The sequence below is a fragment of the Poecile atricapillus genome, chromosome 14 (genome assembly GCF_030490865.1).
Source record: "Poecile atricapillus isolate bPoeAtr1 chromosome 14, bPoeAtr1.hap1, whole genome shotgun sequence".
Lineage (NCBI taxonomy): Eukaryota > Metazoa > Chordata > Aves > Passeriformes > Paridae > Poecile > Poecile atricapillus.
Genome location: NC_081262.1, coordinates 4,846,835 through 4,864,999, shown reverse-complemented (window position 1 = coordinate 4,864,999; position 18,165 = coordinate 4,846,835). Strand labels below are relative to the sequence as shown.

The 18,165-nt window shown below is 40.1% G+C and overlaps 1 protein-coding gene across 11 annotated transcripts in view; it reads right to left on the bottom strand.

The window, feature by feature from the left end:
- RBFOX1 (RNA binding fox-1 homolog 1) overlaps nucleotides 1–18,165 on the bottom strand; it is a 788,876-nt gene that overhangs the window by 228,971 nt on the left and 541,740 nt on the right. For 5 of the 11 annotated variants that reach the window (XM_058849304.1, XM_058849303.1, XM_058849310.1 and 2 more), the window contains exon 1: nucleotides 9,300–9,607. The exons of 4 other annotated variants lie outside the window; for them this stretch is intronic. In XM_058849304.1, coding sequence (XP_058705287.1) covers nucleotides 9,300–9,386 — 87 coding nt within the window. In that variant the 5' untranslated portion in view covers nucleotides 9,387–9,607. Of the gene's footprint in view, nucleotides 1–9,299; nucleotides 9,608–18,165 lie in introns of those variants that run through there. 2 more of the 11 variants (XM_058849305.1, XM_058849306.1) reach the window with 2 other exon arrangements.

Sequence of the window (18,165 nt, the reverse complement as noted above, 5' to 3'; positions counted from 1 at the left end):
CTGAGTACTGAAATAGTTTTAGAGGTTTACCTTCTCTCTGTACCTCAGCTGTTAGCAAGATGTAAATTAATTTAAAAAAATTATTCACATACCATTTTCCAGTACAATTCAATGTCAAAGAGAAAGAAAATCTAGCAAAAGTGAGTTTATTTCATTAAAAGCTGTTTTTTATTTCTCAAAATATAAAACACATATCTCTAAAATCTTTTTGCATAAGCAAGATCTAATACATCAGAGAAACAAAAATAAAAAAAGTGGTCAAGAACTAAACCAAATCTCCCAAAAATAACATCAAGACAAATCCTGTCGACATAAAATACATATGCAACACTTAGAGAATAAGGAATCCCTTTGCACAGAGGGTAAAGCCCTTCCAGCTTGCTCTCACTTATGTGAAGCAGGTCCCAGTGTGCAGACTGTTCACATCCAGCTGAGCTGCATCCCCTGAGCTGCCCTGGCACAGCAAAGTTATCCCCAGGGAGTAGCAAAGGACTGCTCAGGTTTGCTCATTCACTTCAGTCAGCACCACACTGAGGCTAGCAGGGAAAGCAAGAATGATTCATTCTGTGTTGTTATTATCTCCAGGATCATTCACAAATGCAGCAAGATGTGCTTTCCCTCACCTCTAGTCACCTTTTATTTCCCAACTAAATGTCATCTTGCTTTTAACCAAATACAGGGCTATAGCTTTTCAAAAGCATGACTGTTTTTTTTCTAAACCTGCTCTTATTATTCTCTTTGGAATACTCACCCATGTTTAGGTTCTGTTTTAACATAATTGTTAGGTTTTCTCTAGAATGGAAATAAAATGTTTGGAAATTCCCTTTTTCCTCTTTCTTGGTTTCAAGTGTCACTATGATTTGTTCTCAGAGTGTTTGAAACACGCTCATATTCAGCACTGCTGTCAGTGAAAATAAAGACAGTGGATGTGTACCTGCACAGCTGCTGGTAATTCACAGAGAAACCCTTGGATTTGCATTTTGGCAGCACTGTTTTGCCTGGGTTGGATGTTTTGAAGCTTACATGTCTAAAGATGTCTGAAGATGCATTTCACTCAATCTGCTATACCTTAAAACAGCACAGAGAGCAAAGTGTCACAGACATTTATCATAATAAACCAATATATGAACACCCTGCCATTTGCTCCTCTGTGACTTCTAAATGCTACTATTTAGCAAACAGGAGGGCACTACATGCTTTGCAATAATATGGCAAAGTGAGGACAGAAACATAAAGTGTACTTCCAGCTCTATAAGATGAAAACCTTTGGGATATAACTATTAAATCATAATTTTACTCCCTTAGAATAAAAAAAAATAAATAAAAAAGCAGCATAGATCTGCTAAGTTCACTGCTTTGAGGAGTACTTTTTAGCTTTATTTTAAGAAGTTGCTTCTACAGAAGGATACTTAGCAAAGTCTGAATAACTTTTCCTTGATGACTAACACTCCTTGAAATGCACCATGTTTTATTTAATTTGAGGCCTCAAATAAAATGAGAGCCTGAACCATCCTGACTCTCAAATACATAGGCAAGAGACTTTTACTTTCTTCTCACCTAGGTCAGCAACAATACGATATGTAGGTTTAAAAATTAAATTCTATTCTTTACTGATTTATTAAATCCATCAGAATTGGAAAATTAAGTCATTCTCCAAGCTCTACTCGTGCAGCTGTCCTCTAGAGAAAGAGAAGGAACCAGGATATCAGAATTTACCCTAATGCACAATAACATGTGTCTTGTGAAACACAGGTAGAAAGTCTGACATGGAAAATTTACCTGGGTCAATTTCCAAATTGTAAATTTATATATTTAATTGTAAATATATATATAAATTTATATATTTAATTGTAAATTTATATATTTACAGTGTTCATGACCTGCCACTACATTAAAAAAAAAGCCCCCAACATTTTCCAAATTATCTCTGATATCTGACTGTCAAATATTTGCCAGGTGTGGTTCAACCACTCTTAGGTATTAATAGAACAGTTAAATGCAATTTCCAATTAGTTCAGGTGAAAGTACTTATACTTGAAATAATTACACCCTTACCATATTTTTTGCACAACCTGATCTACTGAAATAGACATTTCATATGCTTTTACAACACCCTCTTTGAAACCAGGTCTGAGGAAACAGTTACCTGCACACCTCAGTTAAAAAAAGCAGACAAGCCAAAAGATGTATTTGAACTGGGTTTCTAACATTAGCTCGTGTAACACAGGATAACTTATCAGAGGGTAAATAGGTGAAATATTCAAGCAAACTCCACTAAAGTGACTGTTCTATATTTAGATGTACAGGCATATTTTTATATCAGTTGTGAATCATTCTACTGAAAGCAAAAGAACTTCAAAGTTGTATCTCCTGTCATAATCTGGCCATCAGAAGTTTTATTACTGATGATTATGCATGAGTCAGAAAAGAGAAAAAAAAATCAGCTGAAATTCCAGATCCTTGGAAACAGCAGTATCAGCTTGCTGGCTTGTTCTTAATTGGCTTTTGCAGAGAATCCAAATCTTAAAAGCTTTGTCTTTCTTAGGGGATGAAAAAATAAATAGAATTTACCCTAATGAAAGCTATTTCATATCTAGAAATTATTTTTTTCTTACAGACTCAAATATTTTTTATTTTTTCCCCTTAAAAACCGCTGAAGTTAGAAAGGCAGAGATTTGCCCAGTTATGCCATACTAAAACACTGCATTATTCAACACACAAGTTAGTGACCATAATTATAGACCATCATGTCTAAAATTCATTACTACTGATATCACATGCAAAAGTGGAAAAGGGGAAGAAAAAAATATCTGCCTGTTGAGTGGCTGACTATACCTGACAGAGGTAATGCAGCACTGCCTCAGCCATTGCAATTATATCACCCACTGACTTCCAAAATAAAGGCCAGTGAGAAAAAATAACGCAGGTGGCAGGACAGAGTAACCACTTATTTCTTAGCTGAAGACTATTTAGATAAGCTATTCTTCTTATTACAATTGTCTTTTTGGTCAATGGGAAAGACATTCCATGTCATTAGCTTCCCTCTTGCCCCTGCGGGTTCACTCACCAGGTATTCGATGATATCTGCACTTATTAGCAAGAAATAAAGGCAAGTTAACAGAACATGAACTCTTGCAATGGCAATAACAAAATACTTTCAGGCTGTCTGCAGCTGACAGGTTTCACCATCAATGTTTATTGGCTGCACTGCTTGATCCATGGATTAAAAGGAAGAACAGTTTAATGTGAGGCTGCATGGAGACCATCTCGAGTGCCATCAACAGGCACATACAGGACAAGGAAGCCATCAGGCCCAGCCAGCACGGGCTTCAAAGGGCAGCTCCTGCCTCACTGAGCTCATCTCCTCCTCCTGAGGTGGTGACCTGCTCAGGGGGTGAGGGAAAGGCTGGGGGTGTGTCTGCCTGACATTTCCCACTGAACTGTCCTGGAAACCAGCTGGTCATGGCTCGGATGGGTGCAGTGTGTGAAAAACCAGGTGATGGCCAGGCCCAGAGAGAGGGCAGAGGAACTGCCTGCAGCTGGAGCAGGTCCCCAGCAGGACTGCCCAGGGCTCAGCTCCAGAACGAGCTCTGCTCAGTATCTCTGTCCACACTGGAGCTGCCCAGGGCAGGGAATGGAGCTGGGGAAGGGGCTGGAGCTGCCCAGGACTGGGAATGGGGCTGGGGAAGGGGCTGGAGCTGCCCAGGACAGGGAACAGGGCTGGGGAAGGGGCTGGAGCTGCCCAGGGCTGGGGAACAGGGCTGGAGCTGCCCAGGGCAGAGAACAGGGCTGGGGAAGGGGCTGGAGCTGCCCAGGACAGGGAATGGAGCTGGGGAAGGGGCTGGAGCTGCCCAGGGCTGGGGAACAGGGCTGGGGAAGGGGCTGGAGCTGCCCAGGGCTGGGAATGGAGCTGGGGAAGGGGTTGGAGCTGCCCAGGGCTGGGAATGGAGCTGGGGAAGGGGCTGGAGCTGCCCAGGACAGGGAATGGAGCTGGGGAAGGGGCTGGAGCTGCCCAGGGCTGGGAACAGGGCTGGGAGTGGAGCTGGAGCACCAGAAGCAGCAGGGGCTCAGCCTGGAGGAAAGGAGGCTCAGGGGGAACCTTCTCATTCTCCACAACTTCTTGGCAAGAGGTTGTAGCCAGGTGGGGGCCGGGCTCTGCTCCCAAGCAACAGAACAAGAGGAAATGGCTTCAAGTTGTACCAGGGGAGATTTAAATTGGATGTTAGAAAGGGGTTGTCAAGCATTGGAACAGGCTGCCCAGGGAAATGGTTGAATCATCATCCCTGGAGGTATTAAAGAAGGGTAAATTAAAAATTAAGCGTATATGTGGCACTTAAGGACACAGATTAATGTTGGACTTGGCAGTGTTGGGTTAAGAGTCAGACTTGATAATCCTAAAGGTCTTTTCCAAGAAACAATTCTATAATTCCCAGACACTTAAGCATTTTTTACAAAAATTTTCATCTATCAAAACAATACAGACTATATCCATCACTAACACTACCACTTCACATGTGCTAAAAACACTTTTGATACAAAAGGGAGAAAAAACTTTGCAATTCTCAGACTCAGAGAAGAAATGTTAGATATGGGCTCTCAAAATCGAGACAAGATGCACACTCAGATGAAAAGTGATTGCAACAGTAAAACATATTCATCCTCCACTCACAAAGCACTGGGAGTGCAGTACTAGTAACAGGAGAGACAGAACAACACAATCAAGCCGGAATAAATCTGCATTTAAGCTAAATAATCTACTTACTGCATTTCAAAGAGGCAATTCAGCCAATGCAAACAGAAATTACACTCTGCTTTCTACTAGATCATAATCTAAAACCAACAGAAACAACCACAGACCACTGCAGGCAACACTGGAAGAGCTCAAACCTCTCCTCATTGCTATTTCAAATCTATTGTTCAAATAAAACCTAGCAAATTACAAAAGCCTTTTTCATGTAAGGTGACACAACAAGTCCACAGCATTCCCCAAGACTGGATTGCTGGAATGCAAGTGTGATTTTGCAGGTAGCCTAGCACACTAACACCTACAAACATTCACAATGTTCCCACTGCTAGCACTTCCCAGCACGGCACTAAAACAAGGATTTTCCAGATGGGTAAAGTGATGGCACCGTGATGAAATCTTTTTTCCATTACTTTTCACAGCATATTCTAGGCAATTCTCTCAGCCCTAAAATAAAATGGAACAGTCTCCAGATTACCACTTTTTCAGTTGTCAGTCCAACACACTGGTTAACCAGTTATGGAAAATCAGATACACAGGGAAAAAAAAATCAAACTCACAGTAGCTTCAGAATAATCTAAGCTTAAGAATGATATGCTTAAAAATACAGTGATTACCAATATATTGAAATAGTTAATCACCAGCCTATTTTATTTTTTTCTTCTACAACTCTCCCCTTTACCACTACATAAATAAGCAAATAAAAGCAGAAAAAACTAAGGTTTTAGCTTATTCATTCTAACAATTAATTTTTTAACAAAGAACACAAGCTTAAACCCTCAGAACTCACAGAACTCTTCTGGTCACTATGTCAAAATAAAAACAAATTTTACAAAATATTCACCATATTCATAAATGATCCCATCTTTATAATCTTTTATATATAAGTTCCACATTTTCTATAAAATAGAGCTGTCTCTCTTTTCCAGAGCTTTCCAGTAGTTTACTGCAAAGTCTAAACAATTTCATCTTTAATAACTTTTATAATAATGCCTATGAACTCCTCTTTATCTGCTAAATGGAAATGGAGCTACCAAACCCAGCCATGAAAAAAAAAATTAGCATCAATTATTAAAATGTTATATATTGCATGTGTGTTTTCAAAATATTTTATCATAAATCTAGCATTCCAAGTAAACAGAGCAACTGCAAACATTTTATGTTTATAGCCATGAAAGATGGATCTGATATCACCTCTTGGATATTATTTAATAAATTATCAGTATTCTCCGAATTGTGAGGCAGTGCATCCTTAAAATAAACTTTGTAATTTAATGATGACTGGAGCTTGGTTTCACATTTATTCTAAGAACTGGTGAGGTGGTCCAGGAGCACACAGCCACTCATCCATGGCCAAGGCAGATGGACCTTTGCCATCCAGCGCCCTCCTGTCCGGACATACGGGCTCCCCCCTGGGAATCCAATGACTAAACTGGGATGGGGACCAAGGGCAGGAGAAGAAACCTCTTCCTGCATTTTGCCACTTAATCCTAGATGGCATTTTTTTCATTTCCCTTGCCAGGAGAAGCAGCAGGACAGTTTTGACACAGCGTGGGCATTGCTGCCCCTCAGCACACACGGTGGCTGCACTGCAGAGCCTGCCTGGGTGCAAGTGGCAGCAGAGCTGTGACAGCCCCTGAAGCCACCAGTGGGCTTTTTGTGCCAAGGCAAAAAATATCTCCCCACCCACAGGAGGCATAAAGCTATTTATGCATTATTTGTACTTTCAGGTGTTTTTTGTTTTTTTTTTTCCTCTCCAAGTTTTACCCAGGAGAAGGAAGGAAGAGGCAAAGATATTTTCTCATCTAAAAATGCGTTACTAAGTCGTAGGATGTCATTCTAGTAAGTTTAAGGTATATTTATTTATTGGGAAATAAGTTTGCATGTATATTTAATTTAATACACATCAACATCTCTGTAACCCTGGGCCTTGTGTCTCTCCAAGAACAAGAGCATTTCACTTTCCATCATCTCACTCAAACACATCATCTCAGTAAAAGGAATACAAATCTCCTTAGCAGAACACACACAATTAGGAAAACACATGGGTGCTCATATATGGCACGTCCAGAGAGGTACCCACAGCATCCACCTCGTTTTTGTTTTCCACACGTTCCACTGCTCTGAAACAAGAGGAGTGACAGAAGCGAGCAGAGGGTGCAAGGCAGGGTTTAGTGATGAATTTAGGAGAGGCTGGAGCAGCTGCTCATCCACAGCATTAAATAAAATAATAAACAGCACTTGAAGGTGCAGGACCTCTGAAAACAAACCTTGCTCCACAGAGATCCCTCCTGCTCAGCTATGCAAAACAAAACACAAAAAAAACCCTCCCCAAATAGTCCCTAAATCTCTAGGCAATGCTCTACACTGCTTTCATACACAACCTTGGAATAAACCCAGCTGGAAATCATGGGGAATCCCTGATCAGAGGTGCACCTACTTTCTGTAGGAACCCATGCAAATAAATAAATAAACTGGCATCTTATAAGCCTATCAAATGTTTAAACTGCCTCATATCCTAAAATAGTTCAGGGCTGTGGTTCTTAACCTGCAACCCAGAAAAAAACATTTACATAATCAGTTTATCTAGGCATAATTTTGAAGATCATTTCCACTAAAATTCAGAATGTTATGTAATTACTGCTTAGAAGAGGATGATATAAATGTTCCTATGAAATGTCCTTTGCATTATTTATTTTAGATATTTAGATTTACTTTAAGAGAAAAACAATAAGCATTCTGGTGTCATAAGCTGACCAGAGATACTGTAAGTGCAGGTGAAATCCTGAGGGACAAATTGCTCAAACCATCTAATGCTGTAATTCACTCATTAGGACAATAACTCAAATAGGTGTTTGGTGTCCAAAATGCCATTTTCAGGTTTGACATCAGGGAGAGAGAAGACAAGAGACTAGAGAAGTATTCATGCAAAAAACACTTTTCAACTGCATCTCTCATACCTATTTTTTATTTCAGCAGTTGACTACTTTAGATCTATGCTAAAGGAGTAACCCAGGCCTGGATATATCTTTCTAAGGAAAGAATGAAGAGGAAAAAGGTTGAAATAAGGCATCCCAAATTTTCAAATGGCCCTTTCTTCTAATCTATCTGCTTGGATAATGTGTTCAGAGTGGCATTTTGTAATGACAGCAACTTTCCAACAAATCAATAGTTATTTAATTCCCAACAAGCTCTCGAGTCCATTAAACCTGATTACATTCACCCATTTCAGTTGGGTGCAGTTATTTTTCCTACACCGGCACTTAATCTATAACAGGAACTTATGAGAACTTTCAAAAGCAATTTCAACATCAATCAGCATAGAGTGAAAGGCACGATTTGCTTGTAATTATTTATTGGACAGGATGGCAGAGGGTCTGACTGAGCTCCAGTGTCTGACCTTCACCCCCAAATTCTAATGGATACGAAGGCCTGCTGGATGTGTCTCACTGCATAAAAAGCAGCCTCAGCTTGCCTGTCCCACAGGACACAGATTCCCAATACCTGATAACGGCTATATTTCTATTTTAGACACATGTGCCTGATATTAAACCTGAAGTGAAGAACACAACCCACAGTCTTCTATTACTGAAGGGACCTATATGGAAATCCACCTGTTTGATGCTGTGATTGCCCCTCTATGGCAGCAAAGCATTGGGATAAAGGAGCACAATGAAAGTTTCCCTCTCCCTCAGAGCTGACCCATCCCTAGCACAGCACAGAAATGCCCTAACACACGTGTGTGGCACAATATCTAACAACTGCCACTTGGATGGTACAGTTCTAGCAGGGTTTAGAAATGCTGACTTTTCCTAATGCCTTCTAATACTGGAAGCAACAGGATACTTATTGCCTAATTAGCATCTACACCATTTATTCAGAATCCCAAGTCTAACAGAAGACACTTCAGTAGCACCACTTTTTGATAAAAATTAAATAACAGAAGCAAACACAACAACCTCATAGCTGGCAGCTGACTCCTAAATGTACAGAACTCTTGCCCTGCAGCAAAGAACTTAGACTTTGGGGGCTCAAAGGAATTAATAGGATGTGTATAAATATTCTTTGCAGGTGATATATTTCTACACACACAAAACCACAACCCCTTTTTCATTCCGTGTGACGCGTAACATATGAATTAAAGCATATTTAACATTATTCCTGTTTGCTGTGCTAAAACATTTAACCTAAACACATCATGGTAAGTTACTTTGTCTTCTGACCTGCCGTGGGAATGCTGACTCCCTCAGAAACCTAGAATGGATAGCAAATCCTCTGCCCTGTGGTCAACCTCGTGAAGCAAAGGCATGAATGTTAAACAGCAGACAAATCAATACAAGCAAATATAGCTCAACTACACCATTTATTCAGCCATGAGAGATGTCAATACACAGATTAGGGTGATCCATCTTTTTGATTTCCTACTGTCTTCTCACTGACTACATGAGAGCTTTTGCCTGTATTAAAAGTGTTTGCTTTCTCAACCATAAAAATTCCAATTATTGCTCTAAGTGCACTAGAGTTAAGTTGCTTGTTGGAAGCGGCCTTGCATTACCTGAACAAGTCCAGCGAAGTATGGTGCTGCCGGCAGAATCATTGGCACTCCATAGGGATGTAGCAAAACTCCTTGAGACGACAACATGGTTTAAGTGATAGTATTACTCCCACTAAAGCTAAACACATCAATTGAAAGTTAGGGGAAAATCTATATACCAACTTCTTCCAAACTCAGAGCTAGAACCAAATAACTTCTGTCAGGGGCAAAGCCCACATCAGCTGTAAAAAAAAGAAAAAAATTGACGTCAGCAACACTTAATGTTAAAATTTTCTTCAGAGACAACAGATAGAGACAACAGCTGCAAACCTAACTCTACCCAAAAAGGAAGGTGCTATTTTGGGAGCAGCTTAAGTAACATGACTAGCCAACTACTCTTTATCAGTTCAGAATTTTAAGTACTAAACACATAGAGATCAAATTCTGTACAGATCTACTGATTAGAAATAATTTTTCCTATCAGTTCTGGCATATACATGAAAACAGTTACTATCAGAAGCCATTTTCAAAATAATCAGGTTTATCATGATTGCATAATTAGACATTTCCCTGTATTTATAAGCTGTTAAACAATGTTCACGTGAGCGTTTACACTTCAGTCTGTTACACAGGGTACATTCTGTTTTGATTCATTATATTCTTGTTTGTTTTGAATGTGTGAGCTAACTAATGCAAGCTAATGACTTCTATTAGTGTAAATTATGTTTTAATGGCTTTTCTAACCTTTCACAACATCTATGTTGTTAAATTGATCATAACTATCTTAAAAGAACGCATTTTCCCATTAGAATATTTCAACTCTGCTCTCCAAATCAACTCACACTACTGGTGTAAGAGACAAAGGACTGAAATTTAGGCTGGTTTCCTCCCTAAATCAAAACAGATTTGATTTTAAACGTACTACTTACAAGACATTCTCTTCTGCAGCTCATTTTTACTTTAGACAAAACCAACTTAGTCATTAACACCTGTTTTATGTGCTATGTATCTTCTACTGCAGATGTAACTAATGACAAGAATTACAATTGAGCAAGACTTTTTTATTTCAATAAAGAATTAGTTAGGTACTTACAACTTCATGTTACAAGTGAAATAAAAAAAAAAAAATCTCCTACAGTCTTCAGGGTGCTTCACACCACTAATTTCAGCTACTTGATTTTGTTGCATAATTACTTTTCCAGATAACTAATTGCAGACAAGATTTGATGCGATACTCAATTATTTAATGTCACATTTTGGCCATGGCGGAAGGTTTTGGGTAATTGATTCTGGTGTATCACGGCAGCCCTGCTGCAGGGTTTAGCAATCTCCCCGAGCAGCTGCCTGCTGGCCCTCCCCACTGCCAGCCTCACCCCACTGCTAACTTTAGATGTGGAATTGTGACCCTCAGTGATGCTCCCTGCAGGAGCTGCCAGTGAGGCCAGCAATTGTCACATGATGAAGTGATGTTTACCCCACTCCAGCTCCTGTTTCAGCACCGCTTCACTTTCCTGTTGGGGATGATGCTGTTCTCACTGCTTATCTGACCATGCTTAGCTATAAATCCTATTTCTTGGTCTGTTCTTACCAAGGAAGAGAAACTCTGCAGATTAATTATTAAGCAAGCTGACACATCATGGATTTTTTTCAAAAGTTTGTCATTAATTCCACTATAACATTCCAGTCACTATAACTTTCACAGAGAAATACATAAACAAAAGGTATATATAAGAAAGCAAGTTGCAGCCACACCTCACTTAAAAATACATAATTCCTAAAATAAAAAAGTTCATTGTGACTATTGCTTATTTGCTTCATCCAGCAGAGTAAGCTGCATTTGAAAGGAAAGCAGATTTCTTTCACCCAGAAATGGGGATTATAAAATGGATTCTGCAAGCTTTACTCAAATGACTCCAGTGGGACAACTGACATAAATACAGACTATTAAATTGCTCTGTAAAATACCTGGCAGATTTTTTGTTTCAGCATGTATATATTTGATAAGATGTTAGAAAACCTGAGGAGGAAGATTTGTACAGGAAAGAGCAGGCTCAAGGGAAGCTTTTCTGTGATCTATTTTGGGATAGATTTTTTTTGAATATTTTCTTTAATTATTTTGGCACAAGGCAACCTGCTGATGAAATTTCCTGATGACACAAAGTTGGAAGGTACTATCGAGGCTGGAGAGGATAAGGATATTACATAGAAAGAACTGCTAAATCTTATGGGCTGCATTAACAGAAATGGGATGGATTTCAATAAGACAAAATGCAAGATCATGCTCCTCCTAATAACACAAACTTCAGAGCTAAACTCAAGAGGAAGAAAAGCAAGATCTCGTTGCATCTGTTTAAAGAATTTCAGATGCTAGTGAGATGCAAATAGGAAAATGAAAATTAGTACTATTACTTAATTTAAATTCTCAATTATTTCTTGATTTCTTAGAGGCACTTCCAACAGAATACAGCTGTCTTCATCCACATTAAATAGAAAAAAAAAAAGGTCAAATTAAAATACAACCATTGTAGAGAAATTGCTTTTTGTGTTCAGGGGAAAGGAACAACTATGTTGCAGAAACCTAAATTTGATTTGTTTATCCCAGCAAAGCAATCTGTGAATAGGGAAGAAAACAGTAGGAGGAAGAGACTGTTCAAGCTAAGGACGATCCTGACACTTTAAAAATCAAGAAAAACCCAGTTATGAATAAATTTAGGCTGAACATATTTTTTCAAGTTCGGGGGTTCTCTTTGAAGTATTTTGGTCTTGTCTAGAGAGGGTCTAGAGCAGCCTTCCAAATCCACAGCAACATAAAAGGGTGGCTCACAACAGACAATTATGATGCAAAGCGTGGTGCAAGTGTGAACTCAGCAACTTCCAGGAGGACACTTCCAGCCCTTTGCAAGCACTGAAAACATTCCAGAATAATGGAACCATCAAATATCCTAGGAGAATTGCTGTTTTCTACATTGCAGATAGAAAAACAAAAACAAACATTTCAGATGAACTGTAGTTACCTGTTTTAATGCAAGGACACTTTGCCTGCCTCACTATAACAACATGCTCCTCAATGTCAGGGTGTGGGGCAGCCCAGATCCAAGCTGGGAGCGGGTGGCTGGGTCCTGTGGTGTGTCCTGAGCTACCTGAGCTCACACAAACCTCTGTGAATCAAAGCCACAGGAGCACAGCACAGCTTTGCTCCGTCTCTGCCCCATGCCAAGCTCAGAACTTCAGCCAGTGCCTCTACATCAGCTCCACCACTTCGGACCAACACATTCCTTCTCCCTCCCAGCCACACAAAAAGGAAATTTCACTTGAGTTTTACAGTTTGCCATTAGTTAGTATCAATGGTCACTCCTGTTCTGCTGGAATACGTTGAATACGTGAAATTTGACCACAAAGAGGACTGAGGGAATGAGCCAGAAGAGTATTGATAAAGCTGAGAGCTCTGTTTCACTTCAGCAGGACCTTTAGCATGATTAAGGTCAAGCATGAACCTCAACACTTGTGGGAGGACAAAGCCAGAATGGTCGGGACAAGCACATCAAGCACATCTGATGTCCCTGGTGGTGACAGCACCCAATTCCTGCCTGCTGCAGGGTTCCTCCTCCCTGCAAAAAATTAACTCTGTGTGTGGGTGGAAAGGGGAGATCATCTATTTTAAACAACTACACAGCTTTTATTTCCATTACATTCTAGAAAATTATGATGCTGTTAGGGAAAAAAAAAAAAAATAAAAAGACGTGTTAAGCCATTTTCAGTGTGCTCATAAAGGGTATGTTACTCTTCCCAAACCCTAGCTGGCTTTGGTTTCTTTCATTAAAAATTTGCATGGATTTTCTGAAAGTAAAAATTGATCTCAGCAATGAGAGAGGAAGAAAGAATTAGAAAAACACATGAACACTAGCTTTATATGTAAAACACATACACACAAAATGCACAACCTTACTTTTTTCAACTATGCAGTTTTGCAAAAAGGAAGGGTTTATTAATGAAAAGCTGCTTTTAAAGGTGAAGATCACAGGTTAAGCAAGGTAGGGTAGAAGTTGAAGGTCAGAAAATGCTTAACTATTTCAGGCCCAGCAATGTAATACCACAATCTTGTGTTTAAGCACGGAACTGAAGCTACTGGCAGGAGTGCTCTAATAGCAGTTTCTTTGAAGGCTTGCTAAAAAGTTGTCTAAATAGGAAGGAAATGGAGACTGCTGTACAGTATGGATGAACAGATACAGAAATAAAACTAGAAATATGCCTGAAAACTGGGCTACACATCCAGGCAGAACAAGAAACATGAAACTGGTGCAAGAAAGATCAGAGTTTTAATCCCACCTGCATCTAAGATGTAAATGGCACATTAGACAATGACTAAACTACTTCCCCAGGCAAAAGCAGATGCCAAAGTTTTGCTATGGTACAAGGAGGGGAGAAAAAAAAGGAAACTTAAGCAACTTGCCTGGGGCCACAATGCCTGGAAAAGGCAGATCCCTGCAATGCAGTCATCAGCCAATCAATGATGCATGCTCTAATCAGATTCTCACTGAAGTAATCTATTTAGACCATCTTTCTGCCAAATAATTAATTCTTCTTAATGCCGGTATCTAGATCAAAATACCACAAACAATAGTTCTTTCCAAATGCTGCGCAATTTCAATGAACTTCAAATAATTTCCTCTTCCTTCCTACACTGGCCTAACTTTCCTGTCTCTCAGATCATAAATAATTCAGGTACCACTTTGGCACCCTCTTCAGAACTTATGCTATGTCATATTTGAACCTTTTAAGTTCAAGTCTCCCATTTCTGACTACCTTTCCCATTGTCCAAATACTCTCCATTTTCTCTTTAGGTTTCTCAGTGGTTTTCTGGTACAGGAAACCCCAAAGCTGAAAGGACAAATTGGTTTCAGAGTCTCCTGATAATTTCCCTCACCCACAGCAACTTTAGATTGCTATCTCTAAAAAAGGATTACCAGACACCAGCACCAGACATGCTTGGGAAGAGAACGTGAGCTGCTGCTGATCAGCATTGCCTGAGGTGATCTGGCATTAAAGGAAATATTGATAGGCAGGAAAAGCTGTCCAGCACATCTTCCCCCACCCTTCCCAGCACAGCTGCTGACACTGTTAGAACTGCTGCTCTTCCAAAGACTATTTCCACCTTTCTGCAAAAGCCATTCAGGGCCAAAGGCTGTTCAAGTGCACCAGCAGCACCATCCAGGCTCGCCCCTGTCCCCCACATGAAGAACGTGTAGGAGCTGCTCGTGCCAGGAACTGATTCCCCAGCCAGCTCCTCTCACCCTGAACAGCAGAGCCAAAACACAGCACGGATATTTTACTGACTCCTGAAGCAGAAAACATCACCCATACAAATCAAAGGTGTCTCATGGTGTCATTCTGATAACCAGCACAGCAGGTGTCATCACAGTTGAGTTTATTAAGCATCTCAGTTCAGACCAAAGAGAATAGGGCAAGGATATAGAAACTGTTTAAAACTGGGAGAAACCACCTTTTCCAAGCATGTGGGATACAGCACATTTAGAATTAACACATTTTTCTTCTGAACTTAAGGTTTCCATTTAAAATTACATTAGTGTCTAACAATTACATTAGCTCTTCAGAGCACATGAAAAACTAGCAACAGGTCAAGATGAACCCAGCTGGTCCTTCAGTCAGAAAACAATGCTTCAGTTCCACTGAAGATCAAATTTTAGCCTTTTCTTCTAAATATATAATCATAGTAAGTTTGGAGATTTGAAAGATAAATAACTACAGTCCTGCCAAATGCAAGAGCTTCAGACAGAAGCAAAAACTTGGGAGACATGTTTGTGAAACTATTTGTAGCCCTGGAGAAATCAAGGCTGTTGCCCTATAGGCCAATTGGCCTCCCCACACTTGAAGTGCAGTGTTTCAGTAAATGTTGGTTTCTGAGTACACAGCAAATCCTTTCTGTCTGGTTTCAATTTCCTTTCTTATTACCTGAGCCATGGGCTGCTGTGGTAGCTCACTGGCTAAAGAATGGAGTGTTAACTTTGCATTTCTTTTGGAATGCTCCCATAAAGAGCCTTCTTTCTCCACCTGCACTGCCCCAAAACACATCCTTTTATTACCTTTACACTTGCCATCCTCTTCAAAGGCTCAGTTCAGCCTATTCCTACCCAAGCTACTACTGTCAACATCTCAAAGATGAAAATCCTCTTTGTCTTGCCTTGAATATTGTGCACCTTCACCTCCTAACCAAACTCCAAATGGTGTTGATGCTCTCCTGAAATTGCCTGCTACCAGGTAAGACTCTCTCTAAACATCTATGAACATTCTCTTCCAGCCCTTAAAACCTCCTCTTTCCAGAATGCCACACAAAAACATTGACTGGGGGATGAACTGACTGCCCAGTGGCCAATATCCCTGTTCCTCTGCAGGTCAACTTGAATTTGTATCCATTTCTGATTGTACATTCCTTTGAAGAAAACTGCATCTGGTACAAGGAGATCACCACGATGACAGCAATATAAAAGAACACGCACACATTTAAAAGATACACATCTAAATAACTTCACTTTTTCCAGAACTCTTAAAGGCAGGGCTTGCCCTCCTCTATATCTTGGAAACCCCCACTCCCTCAGACTGGATTGCTGAAAGATAAGTATTTGTCCCCTGACAAGCAGGGAGAGTGATTTACCCTTCAGTGAGTCCAAGACACATTCACTTCCACAGGTGATAAATGCATGCCAGAGAGAAGCAGCAGGTTAAAACTGGAGTTAAGGGATCCCTCTGTGCCTGGACTTCCCTTGGGCTACCCAGGACCTGTCATCAGCTCTACATATCAAGGCACAAAAGCTGAGAACAGGCTGAGAACAGCTATTCTCTGAAAAAAACCAATCAGATAGGTGTCTTTGAACTTAGCTGCACTATCATACCAATTAGAAAGATTCTGGATCACAATCACATTATTATCACAGCATTTGTGTCAAAATTAAAGCAGGATGAACCTGAAAACTTCAGTTATTTCATGTGCTGTGCTCTGCACTAGGAACAAGGCTGACATTGGACTGTGAGGTGCCACACACAAAAGAGTCTCCTAAAGCTACAAAAAGTAGTGGAACACAGCTCCATGGGCCTGCACATTTCTGTTTGTGAAGGAAGCTTCTCTATGTGCCTCCAATTGGCCTGGATCACTCAGAAAAGTTAGCTGCAAAAGTGCAGGAAAATACTGTTGCTTTAAGCAGCAAGAGTTGATTTTGACATGCAGACATCACAACTTATTCACAGCACTGAAGATGTGTTACAAAGTTCTGCACTTTGTTTCTTCTGCCTTAGTGAGCACTGCATTGTTTTCCTTCTCTTGCAGAGTTCCATGCTGGCTTTTATTACATAACTCTTATCAGCTGGATAGCTGTACCAAATCACTTGGATTTTCCCTGTTGGCCTCCTTGAGAACACACTCCCTCCCATCTCCAGGCTACTTCAGATATCTTTCACTACTCTGCTCTTGAGATTATCTGTATTTTCTAAACCAGCTGAGATTAGTCTCCAATCCATGAGAAATTAAGCAGCTTAGAAAATTTTGTATCAAACATAGAACACGTTCAAGATCTCCTGCCTGTTTGATATCGTGCAGTTACACAGACTAACTACTGAAAATTATGTACATCTTCCACAAAAGATAAGCTGTATCACATACATCTTTAATAAAGTTGCAGGTTGTATGTATATGTATTTCACAAAATATGTATTAGAATCATGCTTGCATATATCTTCCATAATCTCTTTCATTTATTCTTCTCCTTTGTGTGCCAAATACAGGACCAAGAAATATGTATTTTATTCAGCAGGTAAGGACAGGCTATAATCTTCCCCTTAGGGTATATTCATTTGCAAATACAGCCCAGCAGCAACAAAAACATTTTTCCTTGCAAATCAGGAACAGACTGACTCTAACCAGTATCCACTCTTCATAAACCCTAGTGATGATCCCAAGCCATCTTCATCCATTCCACACAGGATTTTGGGCAGTATCTGAGCACTCAGCCAGTCTCAGGATCACTTCATGGCCATATGGGCACCAACCAGTACCTCAAGGAACATCTCAGGAATACAGCTCTGTGTTGGAGGACAGATAAACCACCTGCTTGTCACCATCACATCCCAGGCTTTAGTAGGGTGGTGATGACAGAAATGACAGTCACATATTTTTATTGCCAAATCTGGTCAAACAGACTTTATTGTTGTAGTCAGGCTACTGTACTGTATCACAGGAAGCTATGACTTCTTCTTGACCCCAATTAGCACATTCATTATTCATCAAAGTACAGTTTTCATTGGCTTCCCTTGGGAACAGCAGAGTATCACTGTGAGGATCTTTCAATACAACTTCACCCACTTAATACACTCAGGATTTGCTGACAAGTAACAGCTACTTATTCCCCCGAGTCAAGTTCATATTAATAGGACTGCACAGTGAATCATGAGATGGTATTAAACCCTGCCTCCTGCCTGTATAAATACATCATTCAAGCACCCTACCATGCCAAGTGCTACAGTTTGATTGCAGAAACCAGCAGAGGGTAGATATCCTAAGTGAGCAGGGTGCCTTGGAGAAACAACCAATTCAAACCCCAAAACAAAAAAGACCCTATAGGTCTTTAAAGGGATCAGAGGGAATTTCTGTTCACTACTGACAAGTTTCATATTTTCAAGAGATAAAATACCAGGACTTGAAGGCATTAGATGTAATGTAAGCCAGAACTCAGCTCTACTCAAGACTGGCAATAGTTTAAGTACTAAAGTTTAGCCAAGAGCTACAAGCAAGGAGCATCTAAGGCAGACAGGATTTGGCTGAAAGCATTAGAAAGCTCAGCTGATAGGAAGCTGGCCTCCAAATCTGAATGGCAGAAAG